The sequence below is a fragment of the Pleuronectes platessa genome, chromosome 12 (assembly GCF_947347685.1).
Source record: "Pleuronectes platessa chromosome 12, fPlePla1.1, whole genome shotgun sequence".
Lineage (NCBI taxonomy): Eukaryota > Metazoa > Chordata > Actinopteri > Pleuronectiformes > Pleuronectidae > Pleuronectes > Pleuronectes platessa.
In genome coordinates this window covers 20431826-20452368 of record NC_070637.1, presented here as the reverse complement: position 1 = coordinate 20452368, position 20543 = coordinate 20431826, and the positions used below count along the sequence as shown (strand labels likewise).

At 42.7% G+C, this 20543-nt stretch overlaps 1 protein-coding gene across 4 annotated transcripts in view; it reads right to left on the bottom strand.

Moving 5' to 3' along the window:
- Positions 1-4290: 4290 nt before the first annotated feature.
- phactr2 (phosphatase and actin regulator 2) overlaps positions 4291-20543 on the bottom strand; it is a 31218-nt gene continuing 14965 nt past the window's right edge. For 3 of the 4 annotated variants that reach the window (XM_053435887.1, XM_053435889.1, XM_053435888.1), the window contains exons 2-11: positions 15957-16142; positions 14271-14345; positions 14036-14176; positions 10623-11127; positions 10281-10459; positions 9844-10000; positions 9533-9588; positions 8732-8793; positions 8164-8301; positions 4793-6352 (exon numbers count right to left, since the gene is read on the bottom strand). In XM_053435887.1, coding sequence (XP_053291862.1) covers positions 6056-6352; positions 8164-8301; positions 8732-8793; positions 9533-9588; positions 9844-10000; positions 10281-10459; positions 10623-11127; positions 14036-14176; positions 14271-14345; positions 15957-16142 — 1796 coding nt within the window. In that variant the 3' untranslated portion in view covers positions 4793-6055. Of the gene's footprint in view, positions 4773-4792; positions 6353-8163; positions 8302-8731; positions 8794-9532; positions 9589-9843; positions 10001-10280; positions 10460-10622; positions 11128-14035; positions 14177-14270; positions 14346-15956; positions 16143-20543 lie in introns of those variants that run through there. The other variant, XM_053435890.1, reaches the window with a different exon arrangement.

Below are 20543 nucleotides of genomic sequence, written 5' to 3'. Positions count from 1 at the left end.
ACCAGAGGAGAGGTAGCTCACCATCCTCCTCTGCTCTATTATCAAACAAAGGGCTACACACGTGACACGTGGGCGTACGTAAAAAAGCCAATCAGAAACTTTAATTTACAACCTGCGTGTCCCTGCGGTCACGCCGCATCGCCTCCGAACCGTCAGACCTGTTCCAAAGCTCATTTCCTACCAGCACCATCCTCTGCCTCCTCCTTCCTACTTTCCTTGACCCTCTCCATTCCTTTTCGTGCTCTTCCAACCCAACTCCATTACGCCCACATCCTCTTAAAAGCTGGCAGGCTAGAGTAGAAAGGGCTGAAATTTGATACTTTAATGGCCAATGACGAGGAAACCTCCCATAACAGGCTAAATACAGTTGCTCAAAGGCTCAGATGTTTGCAACACACACATTAATTAAGAAGACATGCACTCAGCGACCACAAACAAACTGCCTCCACTGAACTCCCATTTATCTGGAATATAGACAAGAACTCTAGCTGGAAAGATAAAGTTTTAATGGCACAGACGATGGTTGGATGAGGTTCATCTGTAAGTCCTGTGTGTTTATCGCAAACTAAAAATGATATTGTTATTTGGGAAATACACAGAAGAGTCACTGGAATTGTTCTGCATTTGCAATTTCAACTGTAATAGCCACAGTTAAAAAATAACCAGAAGTCATTAAAAAGCAAAGTTTATCTCCAGTTTTTATTGATTCAACTTTTAAAGTATTCAAAGATCAAACAGAATCTTGGGGATTTTTTTATACAGCAGCAGCTCTTCTGGTTCAGGGTGCCGGGGATGATGGGTAATATCCACTGATTAGTTGTGTTGCAGTTCAGCGGGGGTCTACACGTTGATAAACTTTATTTTTGTCTATACAAAAACCACTTGATCGTTTGGATACGGAGCCCAACAGAACGAATTACTGCGTGTGGCTGCAGAGGGCGCTGTTGCTCAGTAAAACTTATGATACATAGTATTGCTTTAAGTTTACAGTTGTTGCTTTTGTCAAATTCATTTAAGTTGGGGTTACAATAGGGTGAGTACTCGTTAGTATCAGTATTTTGAGCTTAATAAAAAACATTTTGGTAAATATCACTAAAGACTGGTTTTGTAAGAATTTCATCAATGAAATAAAATAAGGTAAAAAATGTAGATGTTGATGCTGGATGGAAATGAGTTATTACATTTCATCATGAGGATGTGTCGTGACTGTAATGAAACGTTTCCATCAAATCCACCCACATGCTAACCTCACTTAGTCGCTAGATGAAAGTTCAGAGGAACGCTGAGGTCGTCAGGATTCATCCCCTGGGCACCATGCATCTCTGTTGTCGTGGCAACATGGCATCCAATAGCAATCTCTTACAGTCGACATATTCCAGTGAAGTGTGGAACGGACCAACAGGCCGACGGATCAATTGTAACCGAAGCAGAGACTCAGTTTGAGGGAAAAGGAACTGACAGGTTTTTAAAATCAGGGCTCGTGGAAGGTGATGAGAAAAGATGAATGCTTTGTTAATTTGATCTCATACACTGTAAAAGCTTAATTCACATTAAATACGAAGGATATAATGGGATTGATTGAAATGATTTAGTGACAAAACCTCACCAGTGTCTTTGAATAGTGAATTATAATGTGGAATTCAAGGACTGACTGAAAACTGACTTCTGCAAGGAGGATCTTAGCCTTCAGTAATACACTGAGAAAATGGGTGATATATGAAAAGTTCCTTCTTTGACGTATTGTTTGGGTATGAAGAAATACAATATCTTGAGTTATAAAGTCTAGACAAACAGAAAGGATCTAGTTATTTGTAGCCTCGGGGCAAACACCATTCGTGCACATTTTCCCCAACTCAAGTTTTGGCCTCAATGGAATTTTAAATTGTCTTCATCTCAGTAAGCGCTATAAAGAAAGATGAAAAGAGAATTATGACAAAACTGATGCTTTTTCCATGATTCTTTATATACAAAAACAATATACACAGTTTGCACGTAACAGTACGGACTTCTGGGATATATATATATATATATATATACGACATCATATAAGTTCAAAGATGAGTATTTACTGTCAAACATACAGTAAAGGTGTTTATAGTCCGTGTGACACGTTCAGTTCTGGGTCTTTGCTGCTTTGAGCCTCTTTCTGCCTTTGGAGTTAGAAGAAGAGAAATCGATTCCCGAGGCGAGTCATGTCGCCTCCCTGTGAGTTTTTACAGGATCGAGAAAAGATTATGAAAGACTTTGGATCAGCAGCAGCAGCAGCAGAGATCTGGTGATGGCTCCTGTCTGAAATGTGGGTTTGGATTTGAAGGAAGTGATGAGGGACGCTTCACGGCAGCAGACGTTCACACGTGTAAACATGTCCATCAAACGGTGGAAGTCTCCGTAATTGCAAAGCAACAGTAGCCGTACTTAAGTTCACGTTTAAGGCATCACTGTTTCCGAAGAAAGACAAACTTATTGATGTGGCAATAATCCAGAAAAGCTTTCCCCTTTATGTAATTATAAAGTCACATATGTTTTAAAAGGTAAAGCACAACTCTGTTGCCTGGACTAGATAACACATATATATCTAAAGCTTCTTATCAGGTACCACTTTATTTTACTGCCTCATTTTAAAATTTATAACCAGTAAACATTTGTAACACAGTATAATGTAGTCTCTTAAGAACGATGCTATAAATGGTTAATAACATTGTATCAGATGGATGTAATTGTTGTAAACTGTTCATAAATGTGTCTCTGCTTCATATAAGGAGTTTAAAAATACACTGATAAATACTTTATATCTGTTTACAACTACATAACCATTAACTCATTGACTGTATCCTGTCTTTAAGTGTTAAATACAGCGCTCTGGGTTAAAATAAAGTGATACCAGATCTGCTTTGTCTCATTTAACTTTAACTGACTGACTCATGATTGGTCGAGTGTGTGTATTGGTGGGACCTCCAATCAATAAGCCGCACAGACTCTGGCTCCAAATACGCAGAATGGCAGCGTTCACATTCAGGTTATTTCATTTCTGGGTAGTGGGAGGAAGTGGAGACGCGTCTTCCATCTTTATTTACAGTCTGTTTACTGTTTGTTTCTTTTTTCGAGTTTGCACAAGGTAACGTACGGTCTGAGGAGATACTGAGTCACTACGCATGAAGAGGCTGAACTGCACCTACTGAGCAGAGGATGAAGCAATGGGATTTATTTACCTGCAGAATGTCTCATCCATGGTTTGCTCGGGAAACCAGTAGATTTGATAAAGACAGACCAGAAACAGCGGCTGTGTTTGCGCCGCACGAGACGATAGAATAAAAAAAGGACGACTTAAATCAGAGCTTAAAACATTCACATCGACGTTGCATTGTATCATATTGGTAGTCAAGGGGATTTAAATGTATGCACATGCTCCATATACATCCTGTACAAAATAATCAATATACAAGAACATAGATATTGACATGAATGAATACTGTCGGTATCTTTTGCCATCAGCGCGCATCATTTCATGTTGCGGCCTCTGAGAGGACGACTGGCTCCTCTTCAGTTGTTGGAATGACAAGGACTTTTGTTTGAACGCGAGTCGAGTGTGTTTGTTGACTTTCAGATGACGGGAATGAGTAGGCAACATGTTTTTTTTGTTTTTTTCTTTTCTTCTTCTTCTTTTATGAGTCCTTCAATATTTCTGACAGCTGAAGTTATATGTTTTGGGTTCTCAGCCAAATACAAATCATCGTTAACGACCCTCGTCACATTTAACATTCAGCTGTTGAACCCTCCCTGGCTGCTCGATTTTCACAGAACCTTCATGTGAAGTCCACACGACAAGCTGGACCCAGTAGGAGACAGATCTGGCTTCCTCTTCCTCTTCCTCTTTGGCACCAAATCACTCTGAGTAGGCCTTAAACATGAGATACCGGAGTCAAAGCACGGAAAGTACATCCCCTACAAGCTTGATGACTCAACGCAGGATGAGTGATGGCACCGGACCATCAGGACGAGGGCCGGGCGACTAGCAGCGGCTCTACTCCGAGTGATTTCCATTGCACTACGCTGTGAGAGCCTCAGGAGCCCACAGCTCCCTCAGCGGTTATAAATATAACATTCGCAGTTTATTCTTCATCTACACAAACGGCTGCATCCTCACGGGCCACAACCCTGATGATATAACGCCCCCTAGTGGCAATGTTACACTTTGAATGTGTCTGAAACCGAATGAACTGCAGTATTTCAGACTGAGCTGTGAGGGGCACATGGGAGCAGAGCCAGCCCCCCCCCCCCCCCCCCGCCCCCCTCCCTGACCCGTGACAACAGCACACAACCATCCAATCACTCGCACCTCCTGCTCCAGGAGGATGTCCATATATGGGCGTTTGGCAGTTATCGACAAGGCAAACCACAGCATGTACGAAAACTCGAAAGTACACTTGAGCCACATTCATTGTAACGAGGGCAGATTCACCCATTTCTACCTCTGGGGAAACTTGAAGGCCGGAAGTGAATCCAAAAAAAAGGAGGCTCTGGTCAAATGCAATAAATAAATGGTTCTACAGCTAAAGATTTGTGTGATGTGTTTCACAAGAGCCTGTGGATGGCCGGGGCCTTAAGACACAACCTGTAGCTGTCACTGGGGATATAAATACATCAGGGGTAAGTAAAGTGGACTGAGCTGTGCGCTGAGGGTCCGCAGGGCTGGGAGCTGTGGCCCCCCCGACCCCGAGAGGTCGTGGTGCTGACGTCCGGCTGACAGCGGGCGACTCTAGGGCCGATGGAATCTGAAAACACAGGTTTCATTCATGAATTAAAATAACCCACATAATTTTTCCAGCATTTAAGTAAGGAAATCTTTTTAAAAACATCTAGAAAAAATATCAACACTTCTTTCCAGCTCAACAAGCTCCTGTGAACTTCTGCTTATCTTTGTCATGAGAGTAACATGAATACTTATTTGGATTTTGGAACATTAACTTAAAAAGAAAACAATATCTTCTATCACCCAGCTGCATTTCTAATGATCATTCACACATTTTCTGATATTTTATTGACAAAATGATTAAAAATAGAAAATAAAAAAGGTTAAATCAAAATGTGACCAAAGCAAGTGTACGATTTTTCTCTTTTCTGTGATTCACCATGTTGCACTTATATTTTATATTGTGAAGCACCTCTCCTCTAGAGAAATAAATTCACAGTGGGTGTAAAAACTTTTCGTAGCAGACATTTTGACAGTCTTCACATGTTTCCAGTCAAGTTCTGCATCCTAAAGAAACTCCTTCTCTTCCTCTATTAGCCTGACCTCCAACCCCCCCGCCCCTCCTCTCCCTACTCTCCATGCCCCTGACTAGCCTGAGAACGCATGATGACAGGGCCTCCAGTGTAAGTAAGGTGATATATACAGTTGATTTAATGTCCCACCTTTCAAAGGGGAAGTCACAAAGTGCCCCATGAAAATAAAGCTGTTCTAATTAAACACTAAAAGATTCAGACAAAGCACTTGAACACATAAAAATGTGGGAAACTGGGCAAAGGCCAGGAACTCTCTGCTGGTTCAGATCCACAGAGTCCCATCTCTGGACACTGTAACTGGCTTTAGAGATTGAATCCTGGCGTAGTCGTGTGTGTTCTTAGCAAAGATTTACGACTGATTGAAACGTTACAGCGACAGATAAGGACGATAAATGTGAGTTAATCATTACGGAATGTTAAACAGTGCTTGGATTCTATTTGCTCTTTTTTTTTAATAGATTTATGAGACAGATGCATGAGAAAATCAAGGGGGAGAACAACACACACAAGGAGATTTGGACAAAACCAAAAAGAAAAGGAGGAATAATTATTTCTTTTTAAATTGACAACAACCTGTGGATAGATATTGAGAATTATCTATTAATGGCGAATCCAAACTTCTCAACTTGTACTGTGCAGCTTTATAAAAGTAGTTCTTCTGAAAGGTGTATCGGTTTTTACTGCTGGACATTTCCTCTCTGCTCCGTTCAACACGTCAATACAAAACCATGTCAAGCAGATCTAATAACACATGAGAGAATGAACCTGAACTTTATTGCAGATCAATGCCTGATGCTAATAAACTGCAGTCGCCCTGTGTGTATATCATGACTTTAATGTGGTTGGGGGAAATGGCTTCGGGGGGACCGGAATAATATAAATATTGATCAATGTGCGCTAATAACCAGCAGGATTTACAGTGATAAATTACTAATGAAGTGCGAGTTATCGTCAGAGTCGCAGCTAAATGGTGGAGGCCATCGACCGAGTACCTGGTGAACTGTTTGCTGTCTTCATGAACCTCCATCTCCCGGCTCTTAAACTCATTCAGCTCCTTCCGAATGGCAGCCTGGGGGGGCAGAACAAACACACACACACACACACACACACACACACACACACACACACACACACACACACACACACACACACACACACACACACACACACACACACACACACACACACACACACACACACACACACACACACACACACACACACACACACACACACACACACACACACACACACACAAACAGACACACACACAAACAGACACACAACAAAAATCAGTGATGTCTCTAAAAATCGGTGAGGAACTAACAAAATATATATAATTGTCTAAAATGTTTTGAATATGTCATGATTATATTGATTTCTTGCTTAATAATAATAATAATAATAATAATAATAATAAAAATAATAATAATACCACCAACCAAAAATGGAGCCATGCATTTGATTGGTCAGAGAAATCCTTCAATATACAGGTATCATGAAGCCCTGTCCCTCTACTCACGCAGCCTTTAACCTGCTCTCTTGCATTTGTACTGATTTTGCACATCTCTCTTAATTTAGGAGGCACACTGGGACATGTGATCTATACGTGCTGTGCAGTTCCTGACATTGAACAGCAGAGGGCAGACCTGACCCAGGAACTGCCTCTTCCTCCTCTGAGGAAATGAAGAAGGACACGTGAGTCATTACACACCTGGTACATACGTGCTCTTCTATTCTCTCTGCAGGAACATGTTTCTAAACATCTCAAGTATGCTGAGTATTCTATTTCAGTTTAATTTGGGTCAAACTGCTCATTTCCAGAAAAGACAAACACTAACACTGCAGCAGATGATGACATTGTGTTATTATTATTATTTATTTATTTGATTAGGACAGTGCACATTAATCAATATGTCAGCCAGAGCATCAATATAAATATGCCGGAGTTAGCTAAATTGCTAATTTTCATCCGTTGTCCTAAGGCAAGTCAAGAACATAAAAACAACATACCAGTATACAAAATAGATTAAAAAAACACTTTTACACACAAAATAGGTCCCCATATCAAGAGTCCATGTTAAAAAATTAGAATGACCAAAGGTTACATATGAGAGCAGGTCTGGCTTGCTACTAACCACTGTTTAAGGTTTTTTCTAAAGGTGGTGTAAGTGGCACAGTCTCTAACATGTGTTGGTAATATATTCCAGGACTGTGTTCCTCTGATGGACACCACCATTTGACCAAATTTGGTCTTGCGGCGTTGTATTTCGCAGTCACCTCTAGTTAGTGCTCGTGTATTTATTGTAGGGGATTTCTTCTTTATAAAATTCTGTAATGGTGGAGGGGCTAGACCGTTCAGAACCTTAAAGATTAGACAGACATCCAAAAACAGCTGAAAACTATCGAAGTCCATGATTTTGTGTTTATTTGTAATTTTACAATAATGGTAGTATATAGGTTTTTTGTCTAGTGTTTTAAGAGTTCTCTTGAATAAAGATTTGATTGGTTTTAAAGTGCTCTCAGATGTATGTGACCATGTTGTGTAACAGTACGAGATGTGAGTAAATATCATTGCATGCATATATGTTCATTCAACCTCAACTACAACTTTCAACATGACAACTTCCCTGTGCACAAAGGAAATAAAAAGCCTTTTTCTGCCCCTGATGAACTCATCTAGCCTGCAGGAAGTCAGGATTTCAACACTGTGCAATGATCCATAACTCTGACTCTGAGTCAGGACTCCACATAAGAGCCCAGTTGACTTCAATTGTAGTTCACCTGCTATTTCCCGGCTGAATAAAAGCTTAATGTTGCGACGTGATAGAATATGAATCAAGGACTAAGAGCAGGTTGATAAGTTGTGGACGTTGGTACCTTGTCAGCAGGAGTAAGCCGTGTCCAGGGTTTGTCCGCCCGCCGGTCGTAATCCTTGGCGTCTGTTACCTCCACGTACTCATTGAAGCAAAGGATCCTACGGGCGACGAGCTCGGCCACTGTGGGTCTCACACTCAACTAAACACACACACACACACACACAAACACACACACAAAGGGGACAGATAAGTGAGTTCATACCGTCTTCCCAGTGTTTAAGTTATAATAAATCTAACTTTGTAGTATTTGTTGCCAGTGATTTAATGTTGTACGAAGTAATTATTGATTAAAACATTCTTGTGTCTTCTATCACCAAAGCTGGAGGTGCAGAGAACTCTTTAATTCCATCCGTGTCCACTAGGTGGCCCATTTCACCGCACACAGCATCAACTCTGTTTCCTAATGTGACTCATTCGAATCAAAACTAATTTGCTGCTAAACTTAGAATGACTCCGTCTCCTCTGTGCTCTCATAAATATGTGTGTTTTTTGTGTGTGTGTGTGTGTGTGTGTGTGTGTGTGTGTGTGTGTGTGTGTGTGTGTGTGTGTGTAGTTGTTGTTTACTGTACCTTTCTGGAGAGCCTCCTTTTAATCTCTTGCCTGGCTTCTTGCGCCTCCAGATCATTCTTTTCTGCATGCAGAGAACCAGCAGAGACATTTTCAAACCTAATGTGTCCACACCAAGCTTCTCCTTCTATTTATAACTGGGGGATGTGATGGTCTGTGTTAAAGTGAGTCCGCGGCTGTGAAGCAGCACGAGCGTCTTAATTTAATCAAAACCAAAAGGGAGAGATGATGATTCATTATTTTCTAGAGACTGAATGAATCATGTGAGTTGAATCCGTAACACAGACACTTGTTGTGTCCTAATGTGCGTAATGCATATATGTGTGTAAATGAACACACTGGTAAACTCCTTGACGTCTTTCCATCCCATCAGAGATTGAACTACAAGCCGTCTGGGATTCACACTGAGTTTCTCTCTGTGCTTCTTGGTAGATGAAGAGATCTCCACGCTGACCACATCAGAGACTGGAGTTATGAAACGCTGAGGTTGTGTTTTTTTACAATCCAAACCATCTCTCCAGAGAGACGTTACATATTGCAAACCTCAAATCTGTGTAAGAGCAACAGAACGTATACATCTTTCATACGTACATCTCTTGTTTTTACTGCAGCCACATGGGGTTGAAAGTGTTCATGTAATACTGAATGAGTTATGTCACATTAAAAACACTTGAATGCCCTGTGTTGTTACCACTGGACAGAATCTGCTGATCATGTCTGAAAGCTGCTTATATGACTATTTAAGCCTCTAAACATAAATATCACATCTCCCCTCAGCTCAATAGTGTATTTTAGAAACCTACGCTTGAGGATGTTTCTCTGCTCCAGCTCCTCTGTGGTGGGTCTTTGGCTCAGGCGTCTGAAAAGAGACAAGTGTGATCTCATACGTGGAGCAGAGGATTTAAACAATACACAGAGTTTACCAGATAAATAAGAGGATTTTCCGGAGCAACATCTTGGAGCAACAATTTGTGTTGTTTCCCAGTAGCCACAACAAGCAACATGTGACTTCACATCTCGGCCAAGTCGATGATGAACATCCACACCAAACTACATTTTCACAGCGTGCTGAGTGTGTGTGTTCCAGTGTGTGTGTGTGTGTGTGTGTGTGTACCTGACTAGTTTGCTGCCTATCTTCTGGCGGAGCTCGAGTCTCTCCGTCTCAGAGCTCCGGGGCAGAATGTTCTTGTCCTCCAGCTCCCTCATGCTGGGCCGGTTCCTGAGCTTGATGTTCAGCGTGTCCCGCCGGCGGATCTTACTGGCCAGAGAACCTGGAACAGAGACGCAAGGTGGTGAAGCTGCTTGAGGCTTCTTAGGGCCTCGAAAAACAACCTGAACAGAGATCTGCTGCAGAAAGTAATCAAGCATCAATGAGGCAAGCGAGGCATCTCAAAGTGTGAGAAATTAATCACATAAAATCGAGCTGTATTTGAATATTAACTGTTGTCTGATGGAGGTTAATGAGCTAACAAATACGTGCTTCAACTATCCATCGTCTTTTCAGTTGCTGATCAGTAAGGAAGCAGTGACTTTACTAAACTAATGCCTCACTATTTGTGTACTCGTCATCCTCCTCGTCGTCTTCCTCCTCATCCCGGTACAGGATTGGACCGTCGGAGTCGGAGTCACTAGCTTGGCTGTCTCTCGGCCTATCAGGGATCACCGTCACCTCGGCCTGGTCTGTTTTCACACTCAGGCCCTGGGGCTTCTCAGCTCGGCCCTCAGCTGACCTGCAGGGAACACAGGATATATTAGAGAGGAATTAAATAAAATTACAGATGGATTGTTTTATTAGAGCAACTGTGCAGATATATAATCTACTTCATACGTAGGAATGACATGCAGAGGAGAAAGTTTGTGTCACGAGCTTGCATGTCCCAACTGTATTTTCACCTGGGACTGTTCTCCACAGCAGAATCGGTTTCTCCTTTCTTCTTTTCTTCCTCTCCTCCTGTTCTCTCCCTTTTCTCCCCCTGGGGGAAGGTCTCCGTCTCTACCTCTGTGAAGGATGTGTCCTCTGTATCAGTGTTGACATGAGGAGGCTGGACGGCAGATTCAGGAGCCTTGTGATTCTCCTCGCCCCCAGCCGATGCACTGGGAGCAGACTGGGGAGCAGCTCCCTCCGTCTCACTGCCTGAGGCTTTGGATGAGACGTGCTTCGTGTGTGAGGAAGGGGGCGAGGACTTTGACCCCCCAGGTGGAGTAGGAGTCTCTGCGGTGGGCTTTTGAGGTACGGGAATGCATGATTTCTGCTTGGTCTTTGCATCTTTTCCCTCGACCTGTGCTGCAGCTCCCGCGTCCTTAGATGCACGAGAGCGAGGGGTGGAGGTGGAGGTGGAGGTGGAGGCGGCGGTGGCTTTTGCAGTGCCTCCTGTCTTCTTTGGATGGGAGGATTTAGCTGAGGAAGAAACAGGAGAACGACAACGTGAGAAAGGAAAGATAGAAAAGTCTGTTTCCTCCAGGTGCTCCAGTTTCCTCCAACTTCCTCCAGCTTCCTCCCACAGGCTGAGGACAACTGTATGTCGGTGTAATTATGTTTCTGTCTATATAAAAGCTTTGTCTCGCGCAAGTATTTATCTCACAGTCCACCTTAAATCTTCAAATATTGAAAAACATGTTGTTTATAGTTTGTTGTTGACTATTGGCTAAAAAACATAATGCAACAGTATCCAACAGACTGTGTAGTTAAGAATTTTTTATTATACCCATAGAAAAATAATGACTTTTAATTTCTAGGTGATTAAATGAGCAGATATCTATACAAAATTTGAAGAAAAATGGAATATACAGCAGAACCAGGCCTGGTGGTTATCACCATTCATTTATCTAGTGTCCTTTGTTATTTATCAATTTGATAATTTGATTGTTTTAGGCTGTAAAATGCCAGAAAGTTTGTGAAAATGTCAAAAAAAAAGCAATACTTCCTGTCACAGTTTAGCAGTCAACACTCAAGGATATTCACATTGACAATTGACTATATAATTTACTTATCATTTAATAGCTTCAGTACTTTATTAAGTACATATGCATTCCACAGTTTATCTGATTTAAGGCATTAAGGCACTGATGTATGAGAACACGCTGTGAGCCACAATATAACCATCTCGAATCACATCTTTGACCCCAAGACAAATACACAATCCCTAAGGTAATACTGAGTGAAGCAGCTTCTATAAGTGTCTGTATAGTTTCTTTGTTTGCTGGTGGAAGGAGCCTGAGGGGGGGAAAGGAGGGGGGGGAGGAACTTCAGATGTTATTCAATAAAAAAAAAAACATTTATAGCAACCGATGAACATCATGTGCAGTATTATGGGCTGTGGGCTGCTTTACATTCAGCACTTTGCAGTAGACACATAGAGATCATAAGGACAACATTAGGGAGAAACAGGGCAGACACACACAATGGAAGACAGTGAACACAACGCAGGGGGTTTCCAGGTGGAGTCTTCTTTCCCTTCACACACTGATACAAGCACAGTTTCCATGCAGGGGCGGCAGGCAGGGAAGAACGTCAAGAGGAAAACTGGCTTCAGGCTCCGACCAGCTGAACTTACCGATCACACGACCAGTGTTGTTAGTGCCCCTCAGGTTAGCTTTGGCCTGAGTGGTCGAGCCAGTCTTGCCTGTGGTTTTAGTTGTTTTTTTAGTCCCAGAGGCGACCTCCCTGTGCCGGCTTGTTGCTGCAGCGCCCCCTGCGGGTTTGGAAGAGGCAGGCAGGGTGGCACCGTGCGTTTTTTTAGCTTGGAGGTCGTGAGGTCGCACCGGGTTTGCCCGGGCGAGAGATTTAGTGTCTCGCCTCTCTGAGCAGAGCAGGGGAAGCAGGAAGCAGAACCGCGGTGTTAAGAGGTTAAAACGAGGTAAGGAGTATAAAGTCCAAACGCAAGAAAATGAAAGTCTGAGATCTTGAGAATTCAAAATGAAGTTGTAAACAGCAAGAAAAAAAGTCATAATATTACACAAATAATTAAAGTTGTAAAGTAACGTGAAAAAAATCTGAACATTAAAAGAATAAAGTCTGAACATTAATGAGAAAAAAAGTTGTAGCATCGCATGACAAAATATTTCTTTGTAAATATCCTAAAGATGTAACTAACGATACAGTCGACCATGAACAAACTAATTTCCTCCTCCTCCTCCTCCTCCTCCTCCTCCTCCTCCTCCTCCTCCTCCTCCTCCTCCTCCTCCTCCTCCTCCTCCTCCTCCTCCTCCTCCTCCTCCTCCTCCTCCTCCTCCTCCTCCTCCTCCTCCTCCTCCTCCTCCCTGTAGTTCTTTCTTCAGGATAGACACAATCTCTTGTCTCTATTCAAAGACCTGAATCTTGTGATAACGTGAGGCTGATGAGCCAAAAGATAATTTGTATTTATTTATTTTTGAAACCCTCACTATTGTATATCAGATGCTCCACATTCCTCATTTTAACTAAGGTGACAAGCTGATCTTCTGATATTCCACCTTTACAATGACACGGCGTCTAAAATTACAACTTTATGACTTTAATCAGGATATTTCACTTTTTGAAATAGTTTCTGAAATAGAAAATAGAGATTGAAAGAAAAAAAGATGTAAATCTGTGCAGACAAACACAGGGAGACGATTGAAAATAAAGAACAATGCACATGGAGCTAATGATGATGGAAAAGTCTCTTTCCATCAGACTCACAGATAGAATGAACCCATTAACCTTCCAAACCTCCAGTGTGAGGACACGTGTGTTCTCACACTGTGTTTCTACAGTGGTCCTTGTCTGTTCCTTTCATGTTTATTGACACACAGACAAACAAATGGCTCAGAGTTCAATGCTAACAGGGTTGAGATGAAAACAGCACAACACTTAAGCAGCATCAGAAGGAAGAGCAGTGGCCTGGCTCCTCGGGGGAGAGGGAGGGAGGCATTAGCAGATCTGCTCAGACTGAGAATACCTGTGATGGGAATATCTATATGATCACATTAGGGCCCGGTCAGATTCCACAGAGGACTCGATGTCAGCTGGAAAAACTGCTGTCAAACGCATTCCATGACTGAGAGGAGCAAATTCAACCAACATCTAAAAAAAGCTGCAACGTTGATTTAATATATAAAATTGAATTTCTGAAGAGCTGTATAAAAGTCTCATATTCCTGAGTCACATGTTTCACTTTGTGTTTGGAAGATTGAAGCCTCGGCTCTGTCAGAAAGGATTTCTACCACAAACCTTCACTTGTGAGAAAGAGAAAGAGTTTTATTCTTCAGACTCTTATTCTATAATTAATCCAAACACTTCAGGCCACAGTGTGACAGAGAGTCCTGTTAGTTAGTTCCTCAGTTACCTGTTTTCTCCGCGGTGCAGCCGGGCCCAGAGGCCTTTCCCTCCTGCAGCACCTCTGGTGACTCGATGTCAACTTTGACCTCCTCCGACGTCACGCTGGACGTGGCGTGGCCGTTGAGATTTTGACTGTTGTTTGCTTCTTCTAGAGAAGGACAAAAAAACAGTAACTGTAAATGAAAATTGGTGCATATATGGTGTTGGTATACTTGAATGAAATAACGAGCAATGAGACAAACCTTGTTCGGCGATGAGAACTCCTTTCTTGATCAGCTCCTCCCTCGTTTGTCTGGTGGAGATTTTTCTCTCTAGAACTGAGGGATGAACACGGTCAATGTGTGATTCAACAGGGGGATTCCATTTCATTTTGCTGCATCAGATCTGTCGCAGCAACCTACACGGAAATCTGCAGAATCATCACACAACAGCTGCACCGTGTTCCTCCTCAACACAACAGCACGGCATTGATGAGGAACTAAAGTTAATTCTGTTTTAGATTAGTCGATAATGACTGGTTAATGAACAAAGAATAATCTGTGGCCATTAAAGTAATGAACTAATCCTGTTTTCGAAGCCAAAGTGCTGATTTAAACTCCTCAGATATGTGGGTTTGCCTTTACTGGACTCATATGATAGTAAACTGAACAACTTTGTCGTTTGAGGACATCAACTTGGGCTCTGAGGAACAATCAGGCAACTTTTCACTCGATTATTATCAGGAACTAATTGTGAGAAAGCCCTGAAAGCAAAGCCCTTAGTGGATTTGTTCAGTACGCAAATACAAATAAGAATGAACAATAGCTAAATAAGGCCAAATGCTCCGAGCAATGTTAAATCCTATTAGTGTCCAGTTTGTTTTCACTTCCGCATACATGGTTTATATAACTGGGCTCAAACACAAGATTCAAATTGCATTAGTATGAAGTTATAACAGCATCCATAGTGACCATTTGGTAAAGTCATCAGCATTCAATACAGTTTTTCTTTGAATACCAAAGGATTATTTGGAATCAAAATCAAGAAAGAGGTTTTAGTTCACACCGGAGCAGCTACAGCAACCAACGATGATCAAGAAGAGAACACACTGATATTCAAATAAATTAATTAATCAATCAATCAATCAATCAATCAATCAGTCCATCCTCTTGCTGTTATCAAAGGTTGTGTTGCAGAGGTAACAGGCTAAGCAGGTGTTCCAGCATGCCTCTCCCCAGCAACACTTCCCTCCAGAGGGGGTCCCAGGCCAGTTCTAATAAATAATCCCTTCAGTGAATTCTGGGTCAACCCCCGAGACTCCTCCCAGTAGGGTGTGTGTTCGAGAAACCTCCAATTAAAAGGCATCCAGGACGTCATTGTTTTGGTCACTACCCAAAGCTCATGACCACAAGTGAAGGTCAGAACCTGGATTGACCGGTTGCCTTCCACATTACTGCTGATGCTGCCCCAATCTGCCAGCACAGCTCCTGCTCCATTCTCCCGTGACTCCTTTAGATACTTGTACTCCTTCACTAACCCCCGTCCCAGAGGGAACAATCGTGTAATTAATTTGAAGCTCCTACGTGATGTGAAAGGAACAAACATTAAAAGCTCTCAGGGCACAACGATGAGATGCACAAAAGGAAAAAGGAACTTGAAGGCCGACTTCTCATTTAGTTAGTTCACATGTCGACAGTAGCCTGAAACTAGCTGGAGGGACGTGGAGTTGTGAAACTTGCAGACGACACGAATAAATCAGCGAGCATAAACTGTTCGCTCTTTTCCTTTTAAAGCTCTTCAGGGAGCTAAGCCGCTCCAGTTCAGACTTAATGTTCTGCACAAATCCAGAAATCTAAGCCCCGATGTTGCACAGACACTCGATTGGGGAGAACAAATCAGAGGACACTGTTCATACAGTGTCATTAAAACACACACAGGACATGTCCTACCTTTGGAAAGATCCTGGAACTTGTCACTGGTCTTCTTCTTCCTCCACTTCCAGGGCTTGAACAGCTTCCCCAGTGACGACAGCTTGCCTCGCTGCTGCCGCGTTGCAGGGGCATTCTGGGTATTGGCGGCGCTGTCCACCACCACGTCGCAGCTGGCCAACGATGATGATTTCTCCAACCCATCAACTAGAAGACACACATGGAGGAATATACAATCAGGGTAAGAACCAGACGGAAAGGGCTCATAATGAACCATCTAGCTGACGTAAATCTTTCCCACATCACAACTCAGCCTTCAGTATGAAAATAGGAATATATATAACTCTGTTTCTGTACAGTATTTACAGTGTGTGGTCTCATGTGTGTGTGTTGGGTGGCGAGAGTCCCGTCCTTCCACAACTCCTCCTCTTCCTGTTGAAAGATTATATGTGCTGTGAACCTCCTGGAAAACTGCAGTGAGTGAATGGTGTGTGTGCAAGTGTAGGCATTAGCGTGTGCATGTCTGTGCGTCTGTCTTTGTGTGTGTGTGTGTGTGTGCACCATACCGGAACCTAACAGAGGAAAGAGAGGTGGTGTGTGATTCCTCAGATTCAAACTGAGGAAGGTTTTTGTTTTTTCAGCTCCACAACTCTGCTGACTCACTCGAGCCTGAACCTACAGAGGCCTGCAGGGATCAAACGTTTATCATTTCCGTGTACATGCATCGAATCGTTTGTGACCTGAAATCACTTCACCCATTGCCTCTCGGGAATGTTAACTTATACGCCTTACTCACATCCGGACATGTCACGGACACAAAAACCACAGGGATCACATGTATAAGATGAATGAACTCCAGCTCATGTCTGTCTCAATAGACAGAAACGTAATAAAGGTTGTATTTCGCCATATATGGAGATTTACATACCAACGATACCAATGTTATACATTTGTATAAAGATGGACTACATGACAGCTCCCTAAAAGTGAAGCCAAAGCGTCCTGGTCGCCCCCTGGTGGCCACCTCCATGTTGTGGATGGGACATGGGCCAATAAAAGTCATACATTTTAAGGTAGATCTCATCACACTGATGAACGTTCTTTGATGCGATGAAAACAAGGTGAAACCTCTTGATTGACAGCTGGGACGAACTCGCAATTGGTCGAGCGTGTGTCCCCAGGACCTTGATACCACGACTACACAACACAATCAATACTGCACAGGACTATCAATAAGATAAAGAAAGAATCTTATGTCAAGAAGCAGATGTCTCATCATCTTTCAATAATGAAAAGCAATAGAATTAAAGGATGCAATGACCACAGCGTTTTTTCCTTTTGCTGAAGAATGAACTGTATAAAATATAGATGTTAAAATAATTGTGTCGGTACGATAATTGCTCCCATTTGGATTTTGCTCATGTGCTGATCCTCACTGTGTGTACGTACACAACATGGGAACTAAGAGCACAACGGCATGGAAAAGTGCAGAGCAGATCAGGCCAGAACATGCTCTCCCCAGACACCATTTTAGTCCTCTCTCTCTCACACAAACACACACACACACAAATTTATATATATTTACACACACACACACATCTACGCACGCACTTACACACATTCATTTCCTGTTCCTGTGTTGATATCAAATCACAATAGGTGCATTTCAGCAGCTAATGATGGGAAAATCAGTAAAAGCGATTATCATCACCATTAGTCTAACGATTAAACATCTAGTGGGAACCAAATAGGGACAATGGTCCCAATTATAAGTTGGGAGGGAAGAGAAAAGAGGAGGAGAGACAGAGAGGAGAGGAGCAAAACAACGATTATTGTCGACTTGAACACAGTTTTCTTTCTTAATATGCGTTCAGTGAGAAGAAGCTCACTTTAAGAAAAAGGGAAGGTCGACAATGAGATGGTTCAGTCGCTAAAATCTCACAATTTGATGAGTCAGTAAATCGCATAATCAGTCACTTACCATAAGCGAGGCTTATAAAATGATTTTTATGCTTTGAACTGAAAATGAGCCGATGTTCATTCACTGAAAATGTGTTAATGTGAGTCGAAGAGGAAGTGACAGCATGGACCACTGTCAGGAAACAAACACTTCTAGAATCTAATGAAGCTCGAAGCTCAAAGCATACAAACGAAAAATTATAACAGTCACGTAAAATGATAAATTTAATGTAAACCATGACTACAGTTTCTTCCCAACGATCTTTGGAGGCTTCAACGGAAACTCTGCGTATTCACTTTGAATGGGGTGACATCATGCACAACTGCCTTGTGGTTCCATTGCTTCACACTGACTTTGGTAGAACTTTAGAAATAGCTCAACTTTTCAAGCAGCAGCCCCGGCACCAGCCAATCAAATCACATTTAAACAAACACTCCAGCACAGGCATCAGCCAATCAAATCACGTATTTGCAGTAGCGGATCCTGCCTGAACCGAAATAGTGCCCAGCAGTTAATGAACCCGGTGTACATTTCACCACATAAACATTTGGCAGATTTACCACCTTTCACTTCCACTGCCCCCCCCCAACTCCCCTCTTCTTCCTCTTACTCTAATGCTTCCCCTGTGCATGCACATCGACGCCCCCTGTTGCTGTCTGGCAGGAATTGGGTGGCTCAGTTTCCCTCAGAGCTCGAGCTGCAGAGTGGAGCACACAGGACGTCGGGCAACCAGGAGATATTTCCCCCGAAATTTGACCAATAAATTTGAATAACTGACCTTTAAGCAAACCTGAGTGAATTAAATAAAAAAACGTTCCACCACACACAGGAAGTGAAAACAATACAGTAATGGTAACAGTAATCCTGCTTTTCAGGCGAGACGGATTCATCCGAGAGAAGCAATAAACTTTTACCGAAATAATGCTGACTACAGCTTTTTAATTACAACAATGTGGCTTAAATCCAGCCCAGTTTAACCCAGGGATGTTATTACACATAACAACTGCTGACACGACTCCATGATTGCACACAGGATTTCATACCAACGTGTGTTTTTCTTGCAACTACTGACTCACAGTGTCATACTAGAAGGCTGAATCAGGATTTGGATAGCAGCTGTGGAAGTGGACGGAATAATCAGAAACACAACTGGAGACACCGCAGAGCTCTGAGGGGAAACTAACCCCACAGGATTTATTTATTTTTCAATAAACCGAGAATATTGCGCCATGACACTCATGCAGGCCTTTTGTTATTTTCTTCATGTTTTTCATTGTCATGAATTGTCTGATAGGATATTCCCGGGATGAAGTGGTGGTGTATTGTGACAAAGCCAGCGTGTTTCTTTTTCTTTTTTTTTCAGACCTTATGGCAGGAACATGTGTTGAGAAGGAGGGGAAAGGGAGAGGCTTCCTTCCTTCACTGCAAGTCACCAGGGAGGGAAGAGCCAGACATCACGAACGGAGGAAAAGGGACTGAGTGGGTGAGAGAGGGAGAGAGAGAGAGAGAGAGAGGGGGAAAAAGAGAGAGAGAAGGGGAAACTGAGGAGGGGCAAAAAGAAAAATATGGGAGCGAGGAGCGTAGAGAAGGAAAGAAGAAGAAAACAAGGCAACAGGAGGTGTTGGACGAGAGCGGACGGGGGGTGGGGGGGGCGATGTCGGGCATAAGCTCCAGTTTTAACACTTGGGTAATTTCTTCCAAATCTCAGTCCAACGTGGGACAGAGAGCTACAGTACAGCCTCAACCCATGATCCTCACAGGACCGAGCAGCTGGGATTAGGTCAAGAGTGACACACCAGGAGGAAATCAAACAGGAAGGAATCAGACGTCAGCGCTCACAGGATATCAGCTTCATGTCCTGATCCTTCCGTGATACCCCAACAGGGTCAATCCCCCCCCCCCCCCCCCCCCCCCTCCTGCTCTCAGAACTGTAGATTCAGCATTCAAAGCCCAGCACATCTTCATTGTGTAACCCGTAATACAGCAATACAGAGCATATAAATCCTTATTATAGCCTCAGGTTCCTATGCATGTTGACTTTACTGCGCAACAAAACAGTCTCGGTTTGAGTGTAAACGCTGACAGAGTAAGAAGAAGGTCCAGTTTGGTTTTCAGTTGGCGTCCTTGATCACTTCCTCTGCTTCTCTGCCTCAAAGCTTTCCCATCAAAATGTGGACGGATGGTAAATATTTACAGTTATGACTCACACACAGAAAAGACCAAGGTCTATACGATCCCACACTGAACACACTGATCCCCCTGAAAAGTCTCCATCGTAATCTCCGAGAAGCCACGGTGACGTCTTCAAATTTCACCAACCAAACAGTCCAAAGCAAAAAAATATTCAATTCACTATGAACTATCATAGCTCCAGTGTAGTTCTCTGAGGAAGTAAAGTTCTCCTTCCATCAGTTAAAATATCTCTGTTTAATAATGCTCACTCATAAGTTCCTTGAACTGGCGACGGTTTATATTTCTGCTTTTGATGAATGGTGGAAATGATAGTTTCACTAGAGTTTCAGGGAATGTGTACACAGATTCTCAAAGTATTTTACAGCTGCATAGGCCTATAGAGCCATATCACTTGGATCGAGACTTAGAGGACTGGTTTCTTTTTTTGACCGTTACTCCTGTTTGTGGGTGGCTGG